The sequence below is a fragment of the Macaca thibetana genome, chromosome 10, assembly GCF_024542745.1.
Source record: "Macaca thibetana thibetana isolate TM-01 chromosome 10, ASM2454274v1, whole genome shotgun sequence".
Lineage (NCBI taxonomy): Eukaryota > Metazoa > Chordata > Mammalia > Primates > Cercopithecidae > Macaca > Macaca thibetana.
Window position 1 is genome coordinate 28,136,726 of NC_065587.1, and position 17,279 is coordinate 28,154,004.

Sequence of the window (17,279 nt, forward strand, 5' to 3'; positions counted from 1 at the left end):
GGTTTTGGTTTCCCTGCCCAGCCCCAGGCAGGCTTTGAAAAGGCTGTGGGCGCCCACCCTTCCTTCCATCCAGGCTCCGGGATCCTCAGGCCAGGCGGCGGGGCCAGCTGGGCCTCCTCTGCTCCAGGATTCCGGCCCTTTGTTCCTGCCCAGGATGCACCTGGTGGCCTCTGGCCCTCATTGTTTGCTCTGAGGCCAGCTGAGCTGCATCAGGAGCAAGACACGCCAGGCGCAGGACAAGCAGCCGGTGAGCAGGGAAAGGGTCCCTGGAAACCGCCTGGGTCACCCGGGGTGCTCCTCAACTTCTCCAGTGGGGCAGGGACCTCACAGGGCTCCAGTTTATCCTAACAGAGGTCCTGCAAAGGCAGAAGAAACATACGGAGGAAGTGATCTCCGAGTCACTGGCTATCATCCTCCAACTCGCCCCTACCCACTCAAGATGTTCACCCCATTTTTGCTTCTGGGTGTCAGGACAAACAGCAACCTGCTAGCAACCCGGCCGTGGGGATGATTGGCGTAGATGGGAAAGCAGGCCCCGAGGGGAGTGGAGCCCGGGCTCCAGGGTGGGCTGTGACAGTCCTCTTCAGCCCTCATGCCGAGGCTCACCACTCATCACCCTGATGGCTCTAAGCCACCTGCCCACTCTTCCTGTGGCCCCAGCCACGTGACCCGCCAGGCCTCTGTACCCCATGTCAGAGAGGGTGCCTGATAGGAGGGCCCAGGAGGGGGCCCCGCTTTGCAGAGATGGAAACAACCCCAGCACATCCCAAGTGTCGGTGGCTGACCTGGGGAGGACCTGTGTCCTGCCTCCTCCTCAGTGCTCATCTTGGCAGAAGTCTTGGGTGCAACCCAGTCCTGTGATGGCCTGTCCTTCCCCTCGGGCACATCTGCTTCATACCTGGTGGGTGCCTGCCCTGGCCCTTCTTTTCTGCTTGGCTTTTTTTTTTTTTTTTTGAGACGGAGTCTCGCTGTCGCCCAGGCTGGAGTGCAGTGGCCGGATCTCAGCTCACTGCAAGCTCCGCCTCCCGGCTTTACGCCATTCTCCTGCCTCAGCCTCCCGAGTAGCTGGGACTACAGGCGCCCGCCACCTCGCCTGGCTAGTTTTTTGTATTCTTAGTAGAGACGGGGTTTCACCGTGTTAGCCAGGATGGTCTCGATCTCCTGACCTTGTGATCCGCCCGTCTTGGCCTCCCAAAGTGCTGGGATTACAGGCGTGAGCCACCGCGCCCGGCCTTCTGCTTGGCTCTTAAGACTGCAGACCCCCTGCCACCCCTTCCTCACACACACAGGAGGGTGGAGACAAAAGACCAGACCTTTCAGCTCCTGCTCTGGGCCTGGTGCGGTCAACTGGCAGGCTGCGCCTGGTCTCTCCAGACCCCTCCCCCTGCCTCACAGCAGGATGCCCCCGACGTACTCTCAGCCTGAGGGGGCCAGTCAGGCCAGGGAGGTGGAGTCCTTTCCTGTGCCCAGCCCAGCCTCCTGTAGATGCCCAGTAAGGTCCAGACCTGTTGGGGTCAAAGCTCTTGCTGGAATCCAGAGCCCCGAATCTGAGCAACCCAGGAGTCTATCCTCACCTGATGTATGAGGAAGCGGCTCTGATCATGTAGAGACCGGTTCTGTCTGCCCTGGTTCCTCACTTAAGGGACAACCTAAAATAGAACCCAGGCTACCCCCAGGTTGCAGGAAGTGCCGGACCCGTGGGGCTGGGGCCACAGAGCTGGCCAGGCAGGGCTGCTGGGGCAGGGCATGGCATCTGGGCCCAGGACCGCACGCCCTTCAGGGTGCTGAAGGGGTGTAAGGGATCCTTCTGCAATCTCTCCTCTCCCTGGAATCTCAAAGCTTCTCCCTTCCACCTGTTAAGCTGCCCCTCAGAGATCCTGGAACTTTCTCTGAGTCAAGGTAGAAGAGATGCCCTCCCCAGAGGTGCTGCCCTGGGGAGCAGCAGAGCCAGCTCCAAATTGAGGGGAGCAGCACTGTGGACAGGCCCCGCAAGTCAGTAACTGGGGACAGAAGGATCCCCTCAGGGCCACCCTAGTCAGCACCCAAGGCAGCTGCAACTGCAGGCGGGACGGGCGGAGGGTCTGGGAGTGACTGCCCCTCCTGGGGACGGCGGAGGAGTCTGTGCTGCCCAGGACAAGGCCCAGGTGCGCTGGCCGGGATGGCGGTCCCCTGCTGACGTGTGGAGGCCGCTGCACACAAGGCCTGCCCAGCAGGCTCCACAGATGCTTGCTGACCACTAGGGGAGAACCCCCTCCACACAGCAGAGGACACAACGCAGGGGCTGCTGAGCAGGGAGGAGCTGAATCCAAGCCCAGTCCTGCCCCAGTCCTTCCACACCCAGCTCCCAGCTCTACAGCTGTTGCCCGCTGCCCACCCCAGGGTGCCTGCGGCTGTTGGCACCCAGGGGTGCAGCTCATGAGCACTTGCAGGTCATAGCGCAACGCCCAGCTTACTCAAGGGCAAGGCAGTTGCTGGGCTCCCAACCCTGGAGAGTCCACTTGGGAAGCGCATTCACTACATGCCCTCGTATGCAGGAGGTACCACCACCATGGGCCTTTTGCACGTGACGTGGACAAGGTGATGAGTGTTCTCCAGGCCAGCTCAGTGCATTCACAATCACTGTAGTGGCTCACACCTGTAACCCCAAGGCTCTGGGAGGCAGAGGCAAGAGGATTGCTTTGAGCCCAGAAGTGCAAGACCGGCTTGGGCAACACGGCGAAAAGCCCATCTCTACACACACACACACACACAACCTGCTGGAGATAGTGGCACACACCTGTGGTCCCAGCTACTCGGAAGGCTGAGGCAGGAGGATTGCTGGAGCCCTGGAGGTTAAGGCTGTGGTGAGCCGTCATTGACCCCGTCTCAAAAACAAAAACAAAAACAATGCACAGAAAAAAAGGTTTATCTGGTTGCCTCTGGGTAGTATACTTTTCTTCTTATTTTATACATCCTGACAATTATTTCCAAGATGATACATGCCTCGAAACAAACAAAACCCCTCCAGACACACTCCTCTTGTCCCTGGGGAAGGCATGTGTCCAGGATATGTAGGGGCTTCCCCTCTCTTAGGGGCAGCTCTGCCACGGTCTCTGGGGTCTTGTCATCTGTCACAGAACCCCAGTGGTTACGGGGCTCACTGTCCCACAGCCCCAGGCCACACGGTGATGTGCTGTGGCCCAGGGGAGACCACCCGGGACTCCTGGTCAGGATCTTCCCACACGAGGAAGTGTGCCTTGGGGTAGGGCCACAGGCTAGCTCAGAGATGCCCTCCTCTCCACAGCCAGTCCCAGGAGGCAGCTGGGTTCTGGTTTATGTGATGCCAGAGGGACGACAGGGAGGGGAGGGCAAGCTAGAAAAGCCCAAGCTTGTTGTTTCAGCCATTTTAATACATTCAAGAATATTTACCAGAACAACATTTAAAAGTATCGTTAGTCCACAGAAGCCTGGGATCGAGAGAAATAGAAATGCGACTGGCCCTTTTGCAGTAAAGCTTGTGCTTGAAGGGAGAAGAGGCAAAGTGGCTTCCTGGAGGCTTCGTGCCAGGTGCCACAGGACTGAGAGCATCTCCAAATGTCACTTTAAACATGTGTGAGCATCTATAGTCATTCCTAAAGCCCACAGTGTTCTAAGGATCCTATTAGATGAGGCAAAAGGCAATGCTTCTGGAACCCTCTCCCCTGCAGCTCTGCATGCAAACCTTCCCCAAGGAGGGGCCCAAGGTGAGCCTCTAGATAGGCGGGGCCAGGCCCTCCCCATGCCCACCCTCTTTCCCTGTTGCTGACCCCAGGCCTGATGCTGGACCCATGAGACTCTCAGAGGGAAAACACAGTTACAGCCCATCCATCCATGGCCACCTTCCTCTAGAAGATCCTGGGGATCCCTACCCCCTCATCCCATGATGCACGAGGGCTGGGCTTGCATGGCCAGCAAAAGATAAAGTTGGGAACTGCAGACCCGGGGAAGTCCCCTCATTCTTAGGGCAAAATAGCCCCTAAAGGACAAAATAAATAAACCAAACCATGACCAGTCAGCTGGATCTGGACAGGTGGACTGGCCTCTGTGAAGGCAAATGAGAGCAAAAATGGGAACTGAGGACACCTAAATGGAGAGACATATAAAAACAGTAATTCTCACACGAACATTAGTGGCTCATGCCAATAGCAGAGCTGGCCATCAACAGAGGAACAGCAACAAGAAGACAACTCAGACGGGGGGACTGGGCCAGGCGTCTGCGGGGGTCTCTGCTATGCTCTGTGGCATGACTTTGCCTGCCTGGCCTCTCCTTAGCTGAAAACGGGCATTTCACCAAAGGGTATCCAGCTGGCGGCAGCGGCCTGAGCTCCCAGGCTGACGTCTGGGCAGGGCTGATGGGCAGTTCCTGGCCATCTGGTGACCAGGTGTGCTGGCAGCCGCACCCACATACACAGCCCCTTTCATAATAACCACATTCTAGGCTACGCAGGCATGTTAAACTCCTGGTCTAGAACATCGTGCTTGAAGCAGACCCCTCAGCCCACAGTCGGGCTGGCTGGGCCTCCTGGGAGCCCCTCATTGCAACCAGTCTGTGGGGCAGTGACCCGCTTCCACTGGTGGCTGGTCTTCCTCATAGTGCTTTGCAGGTGCCACACACAGTTGTATTCTCAAAGCTACACGTCTTGTCTGGACATTGTTCAAACCAATAGCTGCTGCATTAGGCACACGGGAGATCCCTATTCCCAAAAAGAGCTGTTGAGTTCCAGCCTAAAAGCATCTCCAGTGACCACCTTTAAATAAGGCTTTGGTTCAAACGGCATGGACCCAGCACCTGGGGAGGGTGGGCACGGGGGGCAAGGACCCAGTAGCTGGGGAGGGCAGGCATGGTGGCGGGAGACAATTCAACCACTGAGCCCTGAACGAGGCCCCTGCCTTGGCCATGGAGGGCAGTGGCTGCCCTCACAAGAAGAGTTAAGGCACTTTCTTAAACTCTGGCCTAGGAGGATGATGTCTTAGTGACTCAGTGAGTTTAAATGACACTGCCTGGGCTCCCTAAAGTTGTTTACTTTTCTCCTATCTCCTGCTTCATTCCTTGCTCTCACCATGCTAACGTACAGATCTTGTTTAGATGTCTATGCTTATTGAAAGAATGTAACTTTGGTACTAACAGAACAGGAGCGACTTTTTCCAGTATTGCTCATAACAAAACAAAAATCTTAACTAGAAAAACTCCCTATGATGAAGAAATCTAAAGCCAGAGCTGGGACTCCAAACCCCTTCCAGGATGGAAGACAGGTCGCAGTCTCCAGGCAAGGGGACCGTGGGACTGCTTCCTGCCAAAAAGCCCAGCCGCGCGACAGCAGCAGCAGCACCCCCAGCCCCGGCACGCCTGCACCACGCCCTCTAGATACTCTCCTAGCTCAGGCTGAAAACGCCTGGATTGCGTCGGCCGGGACAGCCCCGTCAGGTGTGGGGCAGCTGACCCATCTGTGGTGACATGCTCCTCCGAACTAGGACAGTGAAGGGCCCAGGGCGCTGGGAATTGCCAGGCACTGACTCTCCTGCGTTCTCATCAGTGCCGGAACCCACCCCAGCCAATAGTCAGGAAGTGCCACAGCCGAGCCTTCATCAACCCCAGTGAGTTTCCCACAGAACTGCATCCCTTTCCCAAGTTCAGCTGTGCATGAAGCCCTTTTTGTTTGGTGCCCTGGAGCACTAGTGTAGTTCAATATTCTTTTCAGAAGGAAAACTCCAGCAGCCACTGGCCTGTGGGATGTGTGCTGAGCCCACATGACCTGAGTGGATGGGTCATGTGGGAGGGGCCCTGGTGGGAGCTGTGGGCCACACGGCTGAGTTCTGCCAATACGGAAGCCCCAAGCTGGAGGCTCACACGCTGCGGAGCAGCTCAGAGTTGGAGTTGCTGGAAGCTTTACAGGGGTGCGTAGCTAATGGCGTTGGTGTCGCTTGGTCACTGTGGAGGGGTACCCCCACTATTGGGGCGGCTCCTCCCAGCATGCTCAGGTTTCAAAGTACTTGTAGATCGCCGTCACGTACAGCATCACGTTCTGCCAATCGGGCCGTTCAGTCCGTACCATTTCATTAATGTCCTGACAGACAAGGAAGAGGCTTGGTTAGAACTGCAGGTCACCTCCAGGCTGTCCCAATGGGCTCTGCCACAGCAACATGGGCTTCTGGGGTTGGATGGGGCCTTGAAAGATTTTCTAGGACTAATTACATGTTTTTAAAGCTTGGTCAAGAGCACCTCCTCCCTGGGCATCAGCATTGTACCCAGGCCACCCACCCCAGCCCCAGAGCGACAGGCAAGGTGCCTCCCTGCTCACGGCTCTGCAGAACGGGGTTTCGTCCAGTCTGGGCAGGGGAACTTCCTCCCTCCTCCCCGCACCTGCCTCTTTTCTTAAACCATTCCTTGGGAGGCCCTTCTGAGAGCCCTTCTCAGCCCCAGGCACTGGCCTAGGAGAATTTTTCTGTGTCGGAGGTTCCCAGAACCAACTCTGATGGCTTTCACCATGGGCAACAGTCTGAAATCATCCAAGACTCTGCTCTGTGACTGTGCTCTGCTGAACGCCAGTGACCTGTGACCGGTGAACTGATGTTGTAGGAAAACAAACTTGGGAAACCGTGGACCCACCCCCATCCCACTCCAGTGTCTCACAGTCTTTAACACGCGACAGAAGGCCTCAAAAAGTGATACACTGCTGCTGCTGAGGGCGTGGGGAGTGTCCCAAGGGGCCGGCCTGAGCGATCCTTCCCTTCCCGTGGGTGAGGAGCACAGGACGTGCGACTGAGCATGCAGGATCAGGAGGGCGCCCTTGGTGACTTGGTGCAGAAAATGAAAACCTGTCTGGTCAATCCAAGAATCTTGACTATAGAAGCTTTTGAGGGTGGGAAAAAGGCCTGCTTTTTAATATATCGGAACTTTACACGTGTTGTAAAATATTCAGGAATGGGGAAATATTTAACTTATTTTTCCCTGTACAACAGTTGAACAGAGGCCACCCTAAAAAAAGCACATTTCCAGGGATTTAGATGTACCTGTGGCATGAACACTCTGAGTGAACATGGGTGTAAATGCTTCTTCACAGCACCTCCAGTTGCTGCAAGTTAGGGTGGGGGCACGGGGATGAGGAGGTGGCCCTGGAGGGCCCCAGATCTAGGACTGTTTGGGGCTTGGCCTGGCCTGTGGGCTCTCCGCCCTTTCTGAACATCCCCTGATGGTCTGTGTGTACCGTGCAATGCTGCAGCACTCAGTTTACTTCATAAAAGTGTCTCTGGGTGTAGAAGCTTTGGCTTTGGATTCGGACGCTGTGTTTTCTCCCGGGAAGTCGGGCTCGGCAAGGTAGAAGCGTGAGAGGCCTAAACCTGAGAACACGCCGGGTTTCCACACTTCTGTCCTGTGAGCAGTGGCTCCCCACACCATCACGAGGAAGTGCAGGAGCCTCTAAAGCCACCTGCCTTGGCTGGGAGCTGCCTTGCTCTCTCCCTCTAGATGGACAAGGCAGAGGGACCTGCTGGTGTGGTGTTTTTGACAGCAAGATTTATAAACATGTGACATTTTTCTTCTGACCCAAGGGATTCCCTTATGGAAGAAGTGACTGCGAGGAGCCATCCCAGGTAAGGTTGGCTGGGCTCATGGTCTCAGGCCTCCCACCCTTTCAGGGGGATCCTCAGGGCGTTTTACGTGAGATAAAGTGCTGGGCGCCAGGATGCAAGATCCCACATCTGCACCCACCCTTAATGGGACCCTCCCTTGGCCCCAGAGCACCCCGTAGCTGCCTTTTATCAGGCAGCCACACCACCCCACGCCCACGAGGATTCAGCTTAAACAGGACTGAACTCTTCGTAGCCAGAAGGAGGGCCCTGCCAGTGACTTAGGGGCACAAGGGCTCACCAGTGTGGATTTGATGCCAACACTTTCAGCTGCCTGGAAAGCCAGCATGAAGTTCCTTCTCTGTAAAAGAAACCATGTCACAGGAGTGCATGAACAAGGCACGGAGAAAGTCACGTGGTCTCCACAACGGCCTGGGACAGATGCACACTTACCTCTACCTGATGCCACAACAAACCTACGCTGGGAGCCTGAGCTTCTGCGTCTGCAGCAAGTACCCTGCACTAGGCCCAGCCACCCTCCCCTCCCAACCTGCTGCAGAGTGACCCACCAACACCTGTTCTTTCCTCACTCCTGAAGAATCCCACTTCTGACACACCAATGCTATGGCGCCTGAACAAGCGCCCCCAAAAGCTAGTTAGGAATACTCATCAAATGAGCTTCCCCCACAGGGATCTTCAAGGCTTGTCTGCAGAGCTGGGGGCTGACATGGGGGAAGCAGGGGACTGGGGCGGGAGCTGCAGGCCTGGATCCTCTCCAGTGGTCGTCTGGGCAGGGCTTCTCCCTGACCCTGTCCCCATGCCCTGGAGTGCACAGGGTTGGTGTTTCTTGCCAGTTCTAAGGCCCACAGTGCAGAATGGGCCATGGAGTGACAGCCCTCCTCAAGGTGGCAGGAGGCTGGCCTGGCCTGGTCAGCCCTGCCAAGAAGGCAGGAGCACTGCCTGACTACTCCTGCCTTGGCCCCCTCCTGGTGAAGCTCTTCATCCTAAATGTAGTCACTCAGGAATGACTGGCTGCTCCCACCAGGAATGATATCACTTGGGGAATTCTGAACCAACCAAATACTCCACACAAGGTGGGTCAGGGACTGGTGGGCTCAGCATGAATGACCTGATCCAGAATAAGACCCAGCTGGCACGAGGCAATCGCAAGCCAGCGCTGTGGCATGTGACCTGCTGATGGCAGGCACTGCCCTTGGTTCTCAGCCCTCCAACCCTGTGAGGTGGGTGCCAGGAGCTGGCCCTCCATGGCTTACCTTATCCTGGCTGTTCAGTTCTTGATATGGAATGTGGGCAGGGAGATACGTATGCAGGAGGGCACAGAAAGCCAGCCCATCGTTCCAGCTGCTGCTAAAGTTTGTAATGTCAATATTCTGAAGGAAAGGAAGAAAAACATGTAACCAACACATGCTAGGACCCTCTTAGGAGATGCCAAGGAGGACACAGGAGGCCTCAGATCCTGCACGGCCTCCAAAATACAAAACCAAACCCAGGGCAGGGCGGGCATGTCCAAGGGCTACCTGGTACCTATGACTCCCCAACCTGTCCCACCCACTAGCTGTAGATGGCTGCCCCTGCATGGTCACGCCTGGGCCTGGTATAACACGTGGCATCTTGCTGACTTACTAGTTGTTGCATACAAAGAGAGGCCCCTAGGCTGCTGAAGCTGGCCTCTACCATGACCTGTTGGGGTGACAGTACAGACCAGAGGACATGGGTGGTAATCAATGACCCCTTTTTTTTTTTTGGTTTGTTTGAGATGGAGTCTCACTCTGTTGCCAGGTTGGAGTGCAGTGGCGTGATCTCGGCTCACTACAACCTCCACCTCCCGGGTTCAAGTGATTTCTCCTGCCTCAGCCTCCCGAGTAGCTGGGACTACAGGCACGTGCCACCATACCTGGCTATTTTTTTTGTGGTGGTTGTATTTTTAGTAGAGACAGGGTTTCACCGTGTAAGCCAGGATGGTCTCAATTTCTTGACCTCATGATCCGCCCACCTCAGCCTCCCAAAGTGCTGGGATTACAGGAGTGAGCCACCACGCCCTGCCAGTAATCAATGACCTTTAAAGCACCACGTATTAAAATACAACTCATTCTCCATTGGTTGCTGAAGCACGTAAAAGATCCTCCAAGTCAGGGTGTATCTCAGAGTGTGCCCACACATGAAGATACCTTCTGCCCTTTTCATTGCAACGACACCTGCTCTGATGGATGGTGAGAAGCCGAGAGCGACAACATGGCCCCCTGAGCATTGGTCCAGGCCACGCACCACATGTACTGGAGACTGCTGTAGTGTACCCCACCACACACTCGTGGTTAAAAAAAGTTATCTGAAAATACAGGTTCGCTTAAAGATGTCTTTGATGAGGCAATTTATTGGTCTGATTAAATGCCTTGATCCTCTGTGAGTTGGTCTTGTTAGAATCTGGTGAGGGGAGGTGGGATGCGTACAGGGCTCCTCAGCCCTGCAGGCTGTGGCCTCAACTCTGCCAGGGAGGAGCATGGGGCACGGGAGTGGGGCAGGGCTGTTCTGTTAAGAAAAGTTATGACTCAGCCTGACAACCCAGATCAGGGACTCTAAGCAAATACTTGCAGTTCATCAAAAACCTCTGCAATTTGCTGCTAGGCACGTGCCTGTGGTCCTAGCTACTCAGGAGGCTGAGGCAGGAGGATCCCTTGAGCCCAGGAGTTCAGGGCTGCAGCATGGTATGACTGTGCCTGTGAACAGCCATTACACCCCAGCCTGCCACCACAGTGAGACCCCCCATCTCCGAAAAAACACACAAACCACAAACCAAAACACCTCTGTAACTTGAAGCTGTCACCATCTGACTGCCCCCATCTTGCATTAGGAGCCAGTTAAGGCTGGCTGTGTGCTCTCCATGCCAACTCTTGGGGAACCACCTCGACTTTTTAAAATTTTTTGAGACAGGGTCTCTCTGTCACCCAAGCTGGAGTGGAGTTGGCTCACTGCGGCCTTGACGACCTCCTGGGGTTAAGCAATCCTCCTACCTCAGCCTCCTGAGTGGCTGGGACTATAGGCTGGTACGTGCTACTGCATCCAGCTAATTCTGTTTATTTTTTTGTAGAGATGGGGTTTTGCTATGTTGCCCAGGCTGGTCTGAAACTCCTGAGCTCAAGCGATCTTGCCTCAGCCTCCAAAGCAGTGAGATTACATGCATGAGCCACTGTACCCAGCCTTGACTTTCTTTTAAGGGGCACCTTATTCCACATTTTAAAGTATTTGTAACTATAAAAGGAATACATAATTCAGATTTTATTTTTACTTTTCTTTTTTTTTGAGAGAGTCTCGCTCTGTCACCCAGGCTGGAGTGCAGTGGCGCAATCTCGGCTCACTGCAAGCTCCGCCTCCCGGGTTCACGCTGTTCTCCTGCCTCAGCCTCCCAAGTAGCTGGGACTACAGGCGCCCAGCACCACGTCCAGCTAATTTTTTGTATTTTTTATTAGAGACGGGGTTTCACCGTGTTAGCCAGGATGGTCTCGATCTCTTCGTGATCCACCCGCCTCGGCCTCCCAAAGTGCTGGGATTACAGGCCTGAGCCACCGCGCCCGGCCTTTATTATTAGGTTTTAAAGAGATAGGATCTCACTCTGTCTCCAGGCTGGAGTGCAGTGGCATAATCATAGCTCACTGCAGCTTTGAACTCCTGGGCTCAAGCCTCCCACCTCAGCCTCCCAAAGTGCTGGGATTACAGATGCAGTCCACCTTGCCTGGCCCAGAGTATTTTATCATATAAAATATTCTGCAATTCAGCTGGTATGTAGCCTTTACCCTTATTTGCAAGAGTCCTTATGAAGATGAATCTACACATTTCAAATTTCCTAATTAATACTTTATGCAGACACCACAAGCTGAAAAAGAACACCTCCCCACCACCCTGTCCTACTTTCATTATTTTACGCCACCTTCAACTGCACCAAGAGCCAGCCTCCTAGGTGACCGAGAAAGCCCAGATTTTACTATTCAAGGCAAACCGTCCAGCTCCTGGGGAGCATTTTATCCTCCTCCCGGGAACGAGTGATTCACAGAACAACATTAACACTATGATTATCATTATATTATTAACTATATCTGTATAGAGTCTTACAAAGCTTACAAAAGCACTTTATGAATCCTGACCCCTCTTTATATACTGTTAGGACCTAACACCAAGTCAGGGACCTGTGGCTCAGAGACAGGGGCAGGTGGAGGCCACGGGAACCCAGGCTCGGAACTGTAAGGATGTGTCCGACCCAGCGAGGACCCAAGTAAAGCAGGCTGGGCAGGCCGCCCCCGCAAGGGAGACCATCAGTCCAGCCTCACAGCTCTAGGCGGGTGTCCTCACAAAGCAGCAGACCACGTGGAGGAGCATGAGGCTGACTTCTCATCACCTGCATCATCAAAATGTATTTATTGTCTGGCTCCTGACTGCACGTACCCAGAATGCTCCAGTGGCTGTGCAAAGCATGAGCCTTCCAAAGGACAGCAGCACCAAGAGTTACTTTCATAGGCCATTTCCTCTCATTAACCTGACCATCTGCTGCTTCCAGCTTCTCTGATACGACCCAGAGACACTGTTATAAACTGCTGTGAGGAAAGTGACCAGATTAAGGAACAAGGAAATGCAAACCTGCCAAGAGTCGCAGGGGAAGGTGGCAGCAAGCCTGTGGTGGCTGGTGTACCAACAGTCTGATCTGGCTACCTCAGAGTGTGCCACCAGTCATTCACTGACATCAGCCCTCCCCAAATACCTGGCCCAGGTGAGAATCCTCTCTGCCTCAGTAGTAGTCCTCACACTTTCTGGCCACGAAGACGCAGTCCTGAGAGTAAGACCTGCTACATTCCCAAGAGGCCTGGCCCGCCCTCCATGTGGCTCTCTGCTCTGGCCATGATTTAACAGTTACCACCCCATAAAGGGTTCTGAAGACCTAATGAAGAAGGTGCCTTGTGGCAAACAGGGCTTGACAGTTACTGCTGACTGAAGACCCCTGAACACATGCACACGCATGCAATCTCATCTCTTTGATCTCATCGGAATCTCAGAAAGCAGCTCTTTACGGAGGAAACTAGGACCGAGGGGAGCGCTAGGCAGGCGGCAGGGAAGACAGGACAGGACAGGAACCCTTGCCCCAGGCATCCTGTGAGCAGTACTCACTTTCACTCTCACAGTCACCCAGAGCAGTCTGGAAGGAGGGTGAGGCTCCGAGAGGCCAAGACGCTCACCCAGGCCACAGAGCGGGTCTATGGGATCATTCAAAGTGAGGTGTATTATAGGAGGATGGGCCTGCTTTCCTTTAGTCGTCTAGGTAAGATTTCCTAATGCTCTGTGCACCTTTCCACAGTGAAGTCAGTCTAGAATTGGGGTATGGAGAAGAGGCAGGAATGAAGTATGCAAGACATGGAGAATGGGCTGGGACTCACTTGCTCCATAACTGGCAGGGCCCACTACAAAACGAAAATGCAAGGTCCCCTTGCTCAAAATGCAAAGGAAAAAGTCTATCAAAGGTACTAAAAAAAGAGCCAGGTTTAAGGGACTAAGCGGTTGATGAAAGAGGCATCCTGGCAGGGAGAGGGGGCCAGGAAGCTTCTCAATAACGTGTGGAGCTCTGTGCGAGGCCAATGGCAGCGCCTGGCCCTCAGAGGTCACACTCACTTCTGGAGGAAAACAAATCTTCACTTCCTGCCGCAGCCGCCCCTTCTGCTCCCTGAAATGCAGGCAGCTCTGGCAGGGTCGCGGACGTGCCTGGCCTCACTGCCTCACAGCGCCTGGAGGCAGAGGCTCCTGTGTCCCATCCGCCTGGCTGTGGGAACCCCAGCCTTCCCCCTCCACTTCCTCAAGATAAACCCAACACCACGCCGGGGAAGAAGCTGCTGCTTCAGCACCCCTGCCCCACCTGGAACCTCTGGGAAGAGAGGCTTCATTTACAAAGCATGCCACAGTGACCTGAATCGGAGGAAAACAATGGCTCCTTCAGTTCCAGGCTGAGGAAGTTCACGTTTGAGTACCTGACAACAGAAATTTCCTATCAATACAACTAAAGCCCAAAAAGAAGGCTGGCTGGGGGCCCCACCTCCCTTAACCCTTGGTGGGCTGGAGGGCAGCCAGGCCAGGCTGCTCCACATGGCTCCAAGGCACCCTACGTGATAAGCTGGAAGCCAGAAAGTAGGGAGTCCAAGTGAAGCCTGAGCGCCTGCTGGCCGCTCTGCCTCCTCCCGCATCCAAAGAGATCATGTGGGGAGAATGAGCCAGGCTCTGAAAAACGGGTTCCTCCAGGGAAGTGAGGAAGAAGCCTGCAACCCTCTGCTCCCAACATCACTGGCTGTTGCGTGGTTTGAAATGTTCCAGGCTGAAAAGCCTAACTGCTAATGAAGTCATATTGACTAAATCTAAGAACAACGAAGCTGGGTTTTCGGAAGGCACGGTGCAAGAACGCCAGGCAGGAAGGCGGGGAGCTCCCCTCCACATGGCTACCACGGCCTGTTAATATTATGACAGGATCAGTATCTTGGAGAGGAATCACATGAAACAACAGAAAATCGCATGGAATCACCAGAGAAATGGCTTCTCCCTTCCTCAGCCAGTCAAGACCCTTGTTCCACAGGTGGGAACAGCACCCAGTGAGGCCTCCTCCAATCCCTACCTGCCAGCCGCCACCACTCATACAACCCGCCAGCTATTCCCAAACCCAGACCACAGTGGGCTCCGGGCTGCCAGGGGAGCACAGGGAGAGACGAATGATCCCACAGACCAGCTCTGTGCTTGGCCTCTCGGAGCCTCAGCCTCCTTCCAGACTGCTCTGGATGACTGTGAGAATGACAGTGAGGTACTGTTCACAGGATGCTTGAGGCAAGGGTTCCTGCCCTGCCTTCCCTACTGCCTGCTTAGCACTCCTCCCCTGATCCTGGGGCCCTCATCAAGTGTCTGCAGACGGCCCCCAGACCTGCCTCTTGCCATCTGTCCCTCATGCCTCTGCTCCATGCCTGGACCCCACAGAAGAGCCTGGGAGCAGCCTGGTGCTGTCTCCATCCGCATGAGGTCTGGAACTAAACTTTCTGTTGCTTTCTAAGGTGGCAACAGGTACAGGCAGGTGAATCTGCCTGCGGATTGGTGGCCCCTGGAACTTGTGATCCCTACCTTCCCAGGAAGGCTAAAGTCACCCTGGATCTTCTTGGCAATTGAGGAAAAAAGCTAAAGCTTTTATGTCTTGGATAAAAACAACTCATCACCACTAGTATGAAACTTGGGGGCAGGGGTTTGAGCCAGGTTTGACACTTCCTGGGCACACCACCCTGGCTCTCTTGGACTTCAATGAGGCGGGTGTGCAAATCCCAGCCCACACAAGATGACGAGTCCTCAACCCTTTCTGAAACTGTGATGTGCTTTACACATGTAAGGTATTCTTTTTTTTTTTTTTTTTTTTTTTTTGAGACAGAGTCTCGCACTGTTGCCCAGGCTGGAGTGCTGTGGCGCGATCTCGGCTCAATGCAAGCTCCGCCTCCCGGATTTAAGCAATTCTCTGCTTCAGCCTCCTGAGTAGCTGGGATTACAGGCGCCCACCACCATGCCCGGCTAATTTTTGTATTTTTAGTAGAGATGAGGTTTCACCATTTGGTCAGGCTGGTCTCAAACTCCTGACCTCAGGTGATCTGCCCGCCTCGGCCTCCCAAAACGTTGGGGTTACAGGCAAGAGCCACCGTGCCCGGCCTGTAAGGTATTTTTAGGGTTTAGTTTGCTTACTTTAGAGGAGATAGCTGCTGTGTTGCAGATGGCATGAGTCCAAACCAGAACACCAATACGCAACAGAATCACTGAGAATGTCCCTAGGCTGCTCCTTCCTGGAGCCTTGCTCTTGGGCAGTGGCCACAATTCTGCTGACCCTTATCATATTCATGTGACCTGTAAACGTCCACCTGCCTCCACCGCTCCGTGTGTTGCTGCACATGGAGCAATACCAGTGCCCTGGTGTGTGGTTCCTTCCTTCCCTCCCTCTCCCCTTCTCTCTAAGGGGGTTTGGATGAGGAACTCAGATAACAAACTAGCTTGAAATCCCAACTGCTGGAAGTTCTCACTCAAAACACAATGGTAGGAAACATGCTCTACAATCACTTGTTTCAAAGCCATTTGGATGCCATGAGGCAGAGCTTTCCATCCTGACAGGAGGGCCATGGCCGCCCAGTGTGTGGATGTGTTTTCTGCAGGCCTGCAAAGGTCTTCTTGGGATTGGCATACAAACAGAAGAATGAAGGGCCTGGAGTCGTGTTCTTCCACTAACAGTAAGAGAGAACCTCCACCTTGGAGAGCAGGAGACACAGTGACACCCTAAAATCTGTGGCCCCAGCATGGAATCCACAGGTGGACATGGCCATGGCCACAAATCTAGGGACAGCCTGTGGGAAAGGGCAGAGGGCCTGGGGATGGGCTGCTCTTTTTGAGGACTCATTTGCACACTCAATGAGTCCTCACCTGGGGTGTCCTGGGTAGGCATTTTGTTGGACAGGGCTGACACGCGGACTTGACATGGGCCAGGGCTCAAGGAGGTTTAAAGGGAAGTGTGGCTGGACTGGGGTCAGAAGAACAGCCAGGAGCAGGGGGAGGAAAGTCAGAGGCCAGCTGGTCAGTGGCTGCAGAGGTCCATATCAGGTTGGGCTGGAGTGGTGGGTGGGAGAAGGAGTGCTCCGGAGATACTTGGCAGCTAAAGCAGACTAGACTCGGCAACAGACTGGCTATGGGGAGGGATAGCACATGCAGTGCTCGGGATGGGCCTTTGGCTTCTGTGGGCAGAACCAGACGCTGGTGGTGGCCTTCACAGGGGCAGAGCTCACTGGAGAAAGGTGGGCATTGAGCAGATGAGGGGTGTGTTTTTGTCACTTTAAGTTCAAGATACCTTGGAGAAAACCAAAGGTGCTTGCTTGGTGGTACTGACACGTGAGTCAGAGGAGCAGTGCAGAGACACAGAAAGTGCGGCATCATCAGAGTCCTGTGTGGGATCCCCTAGGGATGGTCACAGTAGGCCATAAGCAAGAAGGAGGCCTCGGATCCAGCCCCTCAGAACTCCAACAAGTAATGGCCATGCTGAGAAGAACAGCTTTTAATGGAACACAGGGAAGGGCCGGGGGGTTGGGGGGAAAAACCGGAAGGCAAAGGAAGAGTGTATTTAAAACAGGAGAGAGTGGTCAATGCAGCAGTGATGTGGAGAGGCCACAAGGACTTCCAATCTCCTGCAGTTAGAAACATATGAGTTGCCATGAGGCATTAGGAGCAATGGCGAATAAAGAGAAGAGCAGTCACAAATCAGTTCTGTGTGCTTTTTAAAAAAGAGAGGGAGTCTCTCATTATGTTGCCCAGGCTGGGCTTGAACTCCTGGGCTGAAGGGTTCCTCCTGCCTCAGCTGCCCAAGTAGCTGGGACTCTGGGCACGTGCCTCGCAAATCAAATTTTCAGAAGCCAGAAGAGCATGGAATTAGACGAGCTATAACGGCGTTACAACTTTCACAGGTATCCCTTCTTACAAGTTTATTTCACAGCGCTTGCCTAGAAACGGCATTTCTATTCTGTAAAAGTGGCGCTTTCAGTGCGTAAGGAAAGTCCTTATCTTCCAGGGGTTTCCCTCTGAGAGAAGAGGCCATTTATGTTTTGCTGAAGAGCGGAGGGGCTGGAGGGTCAAGGGCCTTCCACTCT

General features: G+C 54.2%; 1 protein-coding gene across 7 annotated transcripts in view; it reads right to left on the reverse strand.

The window, feature by feature from the left end:
- Positions 1-3,368: 3,368 nt before the first annotated feature.
- SPECC1L (sperm antigen with calponin homology and coiled-coil domains 1 like) overlaps positions 3,369-17,279 on the reverse strand; it is a 343,168-nt gene continuing 329,257 nt past the window's right edge. For all 7 annotated transcript variants that reach the window (XM_050746048.1, XM_050746046.1, XM_050746050.1 and 4 more), the window contains 3 exons: positions 8,859-8,975; positions 7,886-7,945; positions 3,369-6,083 (listed from right to left, as the gene is read on the reverse strand). In XM_050746048.1, the coding sequence (XP_050602005.1) occupies positions 5,994-6,083; positions 7,886-7,945; positions 8,859-8,975 (267 nt within the window). In that variant the 3' untranslated portion in view covers positions 3,369-5,993. The remainder of the gene's footprint in view (positions 6,084-7,885; positions 7,946-8,858; positions 8,976-17,279) is intronic.